The following is a 10,453-nucleotide window of genomic DNA, read 5'->3' as shown; positions in this document are numbered from 1 at the left end:
GTTGTTTTTTAGAATTTTTTTTTGTCCTTTTGCTTACATATAACGAATAAACACATCTTCAACAAAAAACAAACACCCATTCTTGTTCCAAAAATAATCTAAGTAGATATACCCACAACAAACAAGCCATTTATTTTAAAAGTGGCATAATTCACTCTTTCAAAATAATCAAGTTAATGATAACATTGATTACATTTTAACGGCATCCATTCATAAAAAATGTAATGTTTTATGTTGAAAACTGAAAGAAAAAAAATTTTACGTTTGAATGCTACCACTTTTTTTTGAATTTAGTCCCGAATGTCGGCAATTATTTATAAAATTGTTGACAAAAAATTTTTCATAGGATAGTTATTAAAAAGAATTTATTAAATTATCACCGAGTCAGGCCGCTGTATTTTAATTCACTGGCCGCTGTATTTTAATTCACTGTACTATGTCATTTTTAAGTTCAAACAGCTCACCGTACCATCGTCTGCGGTATTCACCGTCACTAACGCGCAAAAACCCGTAAATCTTCCGTCGTGTGTCGGGCGACAGTAAAATGAATCAACCGCAATTCCTTTTCCGACAGGGAGCCAAAGATACTTTCCTTGACCACACTGGTATTGAAACCGCTAAGCAAGATTTTTATATTGTGACGAGACAAGCGTCCGTAAGTGCGCTTCAAGTGCTCATAGAAGAGGTCTTGGCCGCCTCGTCCTTATCTTCCGTCAGGACGTGGTCGTAAATAATTAAATGTTGACGAATAAGAATAAATATTTATTGTGACGATTCGATAACGACAGTGCTTGGGGACGAACCAAGTTAACCAAATTAACGCTCCTTTACATGGGGGCTGTAGCACACGTCGCAAGAACCCACGTGTATTTGGCCTTGTCCCGTCAACCGTGTTTCTTGCTTGTCAGTGATGTCAGCCTTAGTCTTCCTAAGGACCAGTGTGATCAGACAAGCCTTTTTGAGGCAAGATTTAGCATTACAATTACTATGCTACTTTGCTTTGAGAAAATTATTATTTTTTCACTTTCTTAGTTAAAAAAAATATATAAGAAAAGATTAGCTTTAAACATTAGCTTTAAACAATTATATTTATACAATTTGATTTGTTGGCGTACTACCAGTGTACATACTATGATGTGGAAAACCATTATTTTTCTTTATTCAAAATCTTTTTGCGTTTTTATCCTAAACCAACTCCTTTTGCATACCTTTTTTACGTTATGTTGCCGTTATTAGTCTAATAAACTTAATTTTTTTTTCATGCGAAGGATTTAAAAAAAGTATTACAGAAAATCGCTTTCGCTAAACTTGTCGAATTGGTGAAAAGTTTTTAGCGGTTCGGTTTTTGGGGTCATCTGGTCACACTGCAAAGGATATCAACAAGCCGGACACAATTACCTTCCCCTTTCAGGGTCCATTAAGAAGAGGGCGTTAGGCAATAATTAGTTATTATTTACTGATTTTAACCTAAAGGACATGCCACTGACAGCATTCCTGTCAATATAACTCGCCTTTGGGAGCCAATTTAAGGCAGAATATTAGGTGTAGATGTTTGCTATGGGCATGGATATTTAAATGAACTGAATAATTTTATTGTTTTTAAGAAAAGTCATAGGCCCGAAGTTATAATTTTTCCTTGTTTACCGAAACTTATCGCCACGTTCTTTAAAGTTATCTTAACTGATTTCATGCTTGTCAGAAAAGGCAAAAAACTACATAGCTCTTAGCTAATGTTAGGTCGCATGGAGAAAAGAGTCATTATAGTGCTTTGGGTAACAAATTACTGCAAACTATTGCCTCCGCTTTGCAGAATGGTAAATATAATACGTACATACTTCTGTGAAGGCTTCTAGCACATACGTAATAACCATAACTAAATAAATATATACCCTTTTATAGAACATGTACTTTATATGTATATATGTAATTGCTGAAACAATAGATCTGAAACTCACCTTCCATCGCTCAGCGCACTTTCGGGAGAATTCAGCAAAGATCACTGTCTCATCGGGATGCTTCTTCTTGTGCTCCTCTCGGCATGTTTGTACAAAGAATGCGTACGCTGTCATGCGGCCTCGGGGTTTCGCATCAGCTTTAGCGCCACGAACCATCGTGCTCTGTTTTGTTAAGAAAAGACAAAGAATAGAAAGGATGGATTATAAAACTTATTCGAAAATATGTAAAATCTTAACCAGAGGTGGGCACTACCACAAACAAGCGTGAGCAAAAAGTAAGAATGTGTTAGTGTGCCTAATTCATTTTGCACGCTGTGGTGTTCTCATCGCTGCGCTCTCGCTTGTATACGTACACGCGAAGCTTACGCTCTTTTAGCACCTGCTAACTCTCTGCCCATGCCTGATCTTAACACAACATAATACAAGAGCCTAGCGTAAGATAATTCAAAAAATAGATACGAAATTATGAGCTTCATTTACATTTTTAATAAATTTACAAGTGCTTTTGGACCGTGGTCTAAAATAATAGTTAAAATTTTACTTAAATTTTTTAGATCAAAAATAAAATTTGGCTTTTAACATTATTTTTTTCGATCAAAAATAACAGTTTACTGCCGATCTTCCTATTGTTTTATTTCGCTGCCTATGATTGCAAAAACGACTAATAGCTTGTTTATACGTAGCAATAAAACGTTTCTTACTAAAACGTTTACAAGCCGATGAAATTAAATTTTATTAAATTTATTTTTGATCGCAAATATACACACAAATTTTAACTTTTATTTTTTATTGGAAAAATACAAGCCAAATTTTAACTTTTATTTTTGATCGAAAAAATTAGTAAAATTTTAATTTCTATTTTTGACAGAAAAAATATCGGTCGCAAAATAAAGATTAACTATCGACTTTTTTGAAAAATATCAAAAAAATTTAATGCATTTAAGATTCATATTCCTTAGCTAACAAGCAACACACTACTATATTCAAATATCCGACTTCTTGAATTAAAATTTCGAAAATAACTGTTATTTTCGATCCCAGGCCAAATTTTTTTCGAATTTGAAGCTGTAATTGTTCGAAATACATACAAACATACATACTGTGTATCTGCAGAGCTGGCAATATCGCCAAATTGGCGCATACACACACATAAACAGGAACCACCCACCCGCACGCAAATGGCAGAGATGAGCCAGCATAATGAAAAATGGCTTGGCAATGGCATCTGACGGTAGCAAAAACAAGACACTTGATACATACATATGTATGTATGTATGTATGTACAAGAGCAAAATTTATTTACAGCTGGCATAATAAAACAATAAATTTACATTTTACATATAAAGATGTAAATATGCAAACACATACATACACATGTACGTAGGTAGAAACAACCCAGTCGACAATATGAGAAACGATTCTAAATAAACGCTTTCTAGCAAGCAGGGCCTTATAATAATATTAATAAGAACTTATTCTTGAAGGTTTTGTGAGAAGATCTTCCAATAGCCCTGTCATTGGAAGGCAGACGAAAAAATGTGTTTCCGGAAGTGAAATAAAGAAAATGCTGCATGGCTTTATGCAGTTTGGTTATTTCATGTAATAATTCCGTTAATAAGAGAAGTTGGATCCCGAAGACCCTTTTTTTCTCTCCGCTATCAAAAGCATAATGTACATTGTACAAGTAGTAAGAAATCTTTTTAAGTGTTTCAAACTTTTGGTCACGAAAGCAAGGTTCCTGGCCCAGTGTACCTAGTATGTACATTTTACATACGAATATGCTTGAATGCAGTATATGTATAGCTTATGTATGTGTTTATAATTAAGGTGTGGGGAATGGGTGCTAGTGTTGAAGCTGACAGTGATGAAGTGTCCAGCAGACGACGGACAAACAACTATCCAAACAAGTTTTATTTGTACAAAGTGCAGTTTTGCCACGAAATACATATGGACGTATACAGTATGTATAGATGTACATACATAAATATGTGGGAGTACTGCGAATAAACTGCAGCAGTGGGAGTAGAACAGAACAAAGTTGAGTTGAAATGTAAACAGCTAAAATATATAGCTAAATATACATTCATACAAAATTGAACAAAGGAATATGAAAGTAAGAATATATATTTACATGTGAATTAACTATGTGTATAATCCTGACATAGCAATATATATACTATGTACATACACTAATGGTGGAAATTGAAATAACGCCTAACGCCGTTACTGGGAGCCACTTCTTGGACTTTGAAAACGTGAAGTTGCAAACATTTTTTATCACTTCACATAAAATTACGATTCTGTTTTCAGACGAAAAAAAAATATTTATTTTTCAAAAAATTTTAACTGTGAAAATGATAAGTGCAGCGTTTTGTCCCATTGTCCCATTCATTAAAAACATTTATAAAAAATAAAGAAGACTTTAACTGCTTTAGTAATTGAAAATTTTTATGAAAATGTCACTTTATAGACCTCTTTTATAGCTCTATTCTTCTATACAAGTTCTTGTCACAGTTTTTATTACGGAAAAAATACAGTTATTGACAATATAATAGAATCGAACATTCTTCCCATAGATATTTGCCAAAACATGTACTAAACATTTCTTAACCATTTCAAAACATGTATTTAGTTGCTTTTATTAATTTTACATATAAGTAACTCAAAAACACATGAACAGCTATTGCAATAATGTCATTAAAATCTTTTAAAGTAAACAGTCATGGAATTCACTCAAAAATTGCAAAAAAACTCCATTCAAAAAATGATCCAGTATTAAAACTTGGTAGCAAACCCGTTATTTGCAAGTACAGCAGTGCATCTTCTCGGCATAGATTCTACTAGGGTCTCACAGATCGACTTTGGTATGGAATACCAAGCTTCCTGGATTTTTTGCCAAAGTTCCTCCTTGTTCTTTGATTTAGAGGGCCCAAGCTTTTCCTTCACAATCTTCCACAAGTTCTCTATTGGATTTAAATCCGGCGATTGTGAAGGCCACGCCATCACATCGATTCCACGACTCTGTAACCACGTTTTTACAAGACCCGAAGTATGTTTCGGGTCATTGTCGTGTTGAAACTGCCAAATCAAAGGCATATTCCATTCGGCATAAGGTAGCATAACATCTTCTAATATTCTAAGGTAAAGATAACGGTCCATATTTTCCCGAATCCAAAACAGCGGTCCGACACCGTACCACGAAAAACATCCCCATATCATTATATTCCCTCCACCATGCTTAAATGTTTTTGTTGTGTACCTGGGATTCATTTCTGCATTTTTTGGACGTCGGACCCACACTTTTCCATCATTGCCCACCATATTTACTTTAGATTCGTCAGACCATAAAATATTTCGCCACTTCTTTGAATTTTCTGCACCGGACCAATTAAAGTGAGCTCTCGAAAAAGTTACTCGACTAAGTCTCTGTCTTTTTGTCAACATTGGGACCTTTCGTGACAATCTGCCGAATAGATTCCTTTCTACAAGACGACGAGCAACAGTTCTTGAAGATATTTCCACATTTATTTCCTTTTGAATGACCGCAGCCGATTTGAAAGGATCGCGTTTTGATAACCTCTCTATGAAATTATCGTCCGCTGGCGTTGTTTTGCGTGGTCGGCCTCTCAGTTTGCATTCTTTTGGAGGAGATAGAGCAGTAAACACAAATATTTGTGATCTATTAATAATTTTTGCGATTTCCCTTTGCGTAAAACCATTTCTTTTTGCAAATTTTATGTGTTTACGTTCTTCTGCAGTACAATGCTTTCCGCGACCCATTTTTCCTAAATTAACGCAAATTTCATTAAGAATTGTTTAAATACGCCAATTTATAACTTACAATACAGTTTACGCACCAAAAATCACTTCGAATTGCTTGTTTCCTTTTTTGATTCTATTTTATTGCCACAATAGTCAAAGTACACTCTTGCAAATTTTAAGCATAAACATAACAGTAAAACGAAAAAGTGTTGCCATTATGACATCTTAAACGATAAATAGTGTACTAATTCGATTACAGACGAAAGTTATCGGAAATATATAGCAAAGAGGAAAAACCGCTGATTGTTTCGGAACAACCGACTTGATTCTATTTTATTGTCAGTAACTGTATATGAAAAAGTTTAAATTTGTCAGTAAAAAAAAAAATGTTGTCATCGATACAGAATTGTGCTATAAATTAATATATTTAATTTTTACGAATAAGGCCAATAATCTTTTGGTAAAGAATATGATTATCTTTTACTAACAATAACTTACCAAATAATTATTAGCTAGATGTTTATGGAAAATCCTTAGTGATCGATAATCGCTTAAAAATCTGTGGTCATAAGCAATAACCACCTAAGTCGAAAAACCTGAATTCGAGAAAAAAGTTTTAAACATTTTGATCGTAATCTTATCCATCCTTCCTTATGGGGAAACCAAAATATGTTCGTCTATAACTTTTTAAATAGCCTAGCTGGCGAGATGGGGATTTCACATATACATGGAATAGTAGTTGCAGAATACGATAGCATATATAACTCAATTCTTTCTTAAGTCGATTTAGGCGGTTATTGCTTATGACCATAGAATTATAAAATTATGTGATACAAGTGAAAAAATAAAATTTTCACTAAATTTGAATTTTTCATTTTCTGTTCACCATTTCATAGAACGAGAATTGGTCTCTTCGTCTACCTTATCATATTTAATTTAAAAATACCCCAAGCTAATTTCTTTTTTGTGATTATAACGCCGTTATCGATATCATTTTAGATATTTTAATGGTTGCCAATATAATCATTTTCACCACTTTGTATTTAAGTATTTACAACAAAGATACCGTTTCTTAATCCATGACTCCAAAAGATCGATTTTTTTTTTGTTTCGAATAAATCGAGAATTGAAATTCGAGCTGCTCCATATTCCATTTTATTAAAAAAGTCCGATTTCAACTGAGGAATTGACCAATTAAGCGGCCTTTAGCGCCGGTGGACGCGCCCAGAATGTTTCATTTAACAGCAATCGACCATCGAAAGGCATTGACAACCTTAGTGTCTGATTTGGCTGGGAGAGAGCTTCGCAGAATATGGAAATTACATAGTTTGCTTAAAAATATTTAATTTTTTTATGTATGTTTTTTTTTTATTAAAAATTTAGGATTTTTTTCAAGTGAAATATCGCTGCCTTGGAGTGAAAAGTTGCTAAATCCATTTTAAGAAATTTTACAGGAGACGAAAAAACTTACATATATTATCTCCATACGAATCAGGAGGACTCGATGTAAATTAGAAGATTTCGTATTATTGTCCTTATCGAATTTTCTGTACTTCTTTTGGATTTCGCAAATTTGCCTTTGCCCATTTAAAAGTGATATTGTTTGCCACTTATGTGTAATTATTTATTTTTAAGAATTTTCAATTAAAATACAGTTCATTCTATAACAAAAATAATATAAAAGTTTTAAACTTTTTAAAAGACCGCTACAAATTTTCACCCAAATTTCAAACTTTTTTCCCAGAAGTGCTAGAATTTTTTTGAATACACAGTTTTATGACCCATTCAATTTTGACCCCATAATGTGCAAGGTTCAAGTCGATAAAAATTACCGTTGTTTTTTTTTTAGAATTTCATCGCATTTGCTTTCATATAACGAACAAATACAATTTATCGTTAAATTTTGGGTTCCTCTAGTTGAGTTATAACATCAGGATGCATACCACAAAGTGGAGGAGAAGCTCGGCCAAACATTTAGCAAAAGTATAACCGACAGAATATAATTGTTATTAATGAAACATGTCTAGAAAAAGATTTTTTTTGTTATACCCGTTAATAAATAGAGTACATTCTTTTAAATTCCCTTAATTTGACCAAAATAAAAATAATTTATTTATTTATTTTTGAATACATATTTAGCCCATCTGGTAACTCCTTTATTTGTACTCAGTTGGAGTGCAACGAATTTTTCCTTGCATCATGATTAATTTCCTTCTACTACAACGAACGTTGATGTGAATAACACCAACAGCAAGAGCAATAAAAGTGATTTACGAAACTACTATGTATGTAACTGAAATTTACATATCCAAATGTGTATGTGTCTGCGTTGTCAGATGGTTGTTATACATAAATTCACTTGACACACCACGCACCACTTACTCAGCATGAAGAACTAGTGCATACCATGTATTTACATTAGGGTGATCCAAAAATGTATGTGAGAAAAGTAATGTCGGAATTTTAATGCTCTCAATTGTTTTATATCGAAAAAATATACCCATTTTTTTATCAAAAAATATTTAGAGGTCGCTCAAAGCACTCACAGTATTTTATATGAGCAAAAAACTAATGCGATCTTACATCTGGATCAAAGGAATCTCTCACCATTCAGATGGCCTAGACAAAGCAACGCATCAAGAAGTAATTGCCATCCAGGAGGCAGCACTGAATCTCACTCGAAGACCTAGAGAGAACAAACGAGTCTTTATCTTCTGTGGCACTCCGGCAGCCCTCAAAGCTTTATACTCGAACATAAGACAATGCAAGTTCCCTTACTGAATGCCTTTCATCTATGAACGAGATAGCCTAGGTTTATGGTAAATATCTAATATTTATAGGTGCTTGAACGCCTCAATATCAAGTCGAATTAACTAGGAAAGTTTCGACCACATCCTTCGAAAAAAGAACATAGCAGGTACCTATATCAATATGGTGAGAAAACAGCTGTAATTTTATTTCATTCGAGTAAACAGTCGATCAGTGGATGTACACGAGCATCCAAGTTTCAAACCTTTAACAATATTTATAAAAAAAATCAACAAACTTTCGTTAAAAATGTCGAGTTTTTTTAAATTAAATTTCCTAGAATGATTCTGAGTATGCAGTTTTGCAGCTCATTGAATTCTAGTAGAATATAGTACAAGCTTCAAATGGCTTAAAACTACCGTTGATTTTTAAGAATTTTTTTCGCATTTGATTCCATATAACGAATAAACATAATTTCAGTGTTTTGTTAGAAAATTAACCATATTTTTATAAAAAATTAAGTAACAAAAAAAAAATATGTTAAACTTGTCAAAATGTGGTGCGGCTATAACTTGTTCGGCCACTGTACACACATTTCATGTTGCTCATACGCCATGTATGACCAGGCCTTCAGCTGGGTCCGCATAATTGCGTGGTTCATGCATACATACATACATGTTATTGTTATCACGCCTAATCGCCAAACAAAAAAGATCGACAACGCGAGCAGAAGCAAAATATGTAATCATAAAAACAATACGAAAAAATTTACGTAGGTCAGTTAGCCGGCAAATTTGCTTCCTTTCTGAATACTAACTCAGTGGAATATTCAGAATAATAAACACATATATGTAGGTAAAATTCTATGTAGATAGATATGTAAGCATGTACTCCGATTGTGAATATTTCATTCATACTTATTTGTTGACGAAAATAAAGCGCACGCCAAAAGCAACTAAATATGAATTAATGTGAGCTGCTAGAAAATCATAAAGTAAATAAAAACACAAAATACATTTATAGATACTACATACATAAGTCCCACCATATTGTGGATGTACTTACGTACATACATACGTAACACTCGTACGTAGATTACACATAAGGCTTAGCTGTAACAACACTCGTTACTGAAGTGGCAAAAAAAAAAAAAAAGAATAAACAAAACTTTATGTGGCGCCGGCGACTGTGACTAAAATGAAGTGACTAAAAAAAAAAAGTAGCCGACGACGACAAACGTCGACTATGGCAACGCCAGCAAAAAGGTGTATAAAAATTAACAACAACAAAGCACTCGGAAGCTCGGAAAACAATAAAAAATCGAACTTAATACAACCAACTGTTGAGCGTGCGAACAAAGTGAAAAAATCATATTTTTTTGTTCGTTTTTTTTTTCATCAGAGAGATTCGTTTCAATTTTTCCCTGCTCACAATCGCTACAACGAAAGCAACAAAAAAATTATAAAGCGACGACAATGAATGTTGACTCCAGAGATGTAGAGGAGCAAAAAATAAAGCAGTGACATCAAAAACCCCACAATAAGGCAAACTCGTGTGCATGTACATTAAAATACATATATTCACCGACATACATACATATGTAGATACAAATAAACTAAATACATGCAGATAAAAAAGCGGCAAGTTAAAAGCTGCTTAGCAGTTGCCACCTCGAACAGCAGTTGGTGGACAAACAGACAGACTGTTTGACGCCGGCGCTACACAAAAGCGTACAAACAAACATATGCACATTCACGTGATAATAACAAGAGCTAGAGCAAATATACAAAAAAAAACACAAAAAAAAAAACACTCACAGCAATAAAATCTAGCGCTGCAAAAAGTAGCAACAGCAACAACAAAGCCGATATAGTACTATAGGAGCAATCACAAAATATGTACATAATAACAAAGCACACCAAACCAAACAACCAAATCAAACGAAACCAAAACCAAAGTGGCTGAATAATCGACTGACTGGCTTGCGG

The 10,453-nt window shown here is 33.6% G+C and overlaps 1 protein-coding gene across 1 annotated transcript in view; it reads right to left on the bottom strand.

Annotated features, from left to right (window-relative positions):
• Nucleotides 1-10,453, bottom strand: part of LOC108366815 (high mobility group protein DSP1-like) — a gene marked incomplete at its 3' end in the record, with an annotated part of 48,272 nt that overhangs the window by 17,194 nt on the left and 20,625 nt on the right. The window contains exon 2 of the mRNA XM_017621290.1: nt 1,956-2,117. Coding sequence (XP_017476779.1) covers nt 1,956-2,117 — 162 coding nt within the window. The remainder of the gene's footprint in view (nt 1-1,955; nt 2,118-10,453) is intronic.

Source organism: Rhagoletis zephyria, unplaced genomic scaffold, assembly GCF_001687245.7.
Source record: "Rhagoletis zephyria isolate East Lansing unplaced genomic scaffold, Rhagoletis_zephyria_1.1 Rzeph_scaffold_02408, whole genome shotgun sequence".
NCBI classification, from domain to species: domain Eukaryota; kingdom Metazoa; phylum Arthropoda; class Insecta; order Diptera; family Tephritidae; genus Rhagoletis; species Rhagoletis zephyria.
This window is presented reverse-complemented; position numbering and strand designations above follow the sequence as displayed.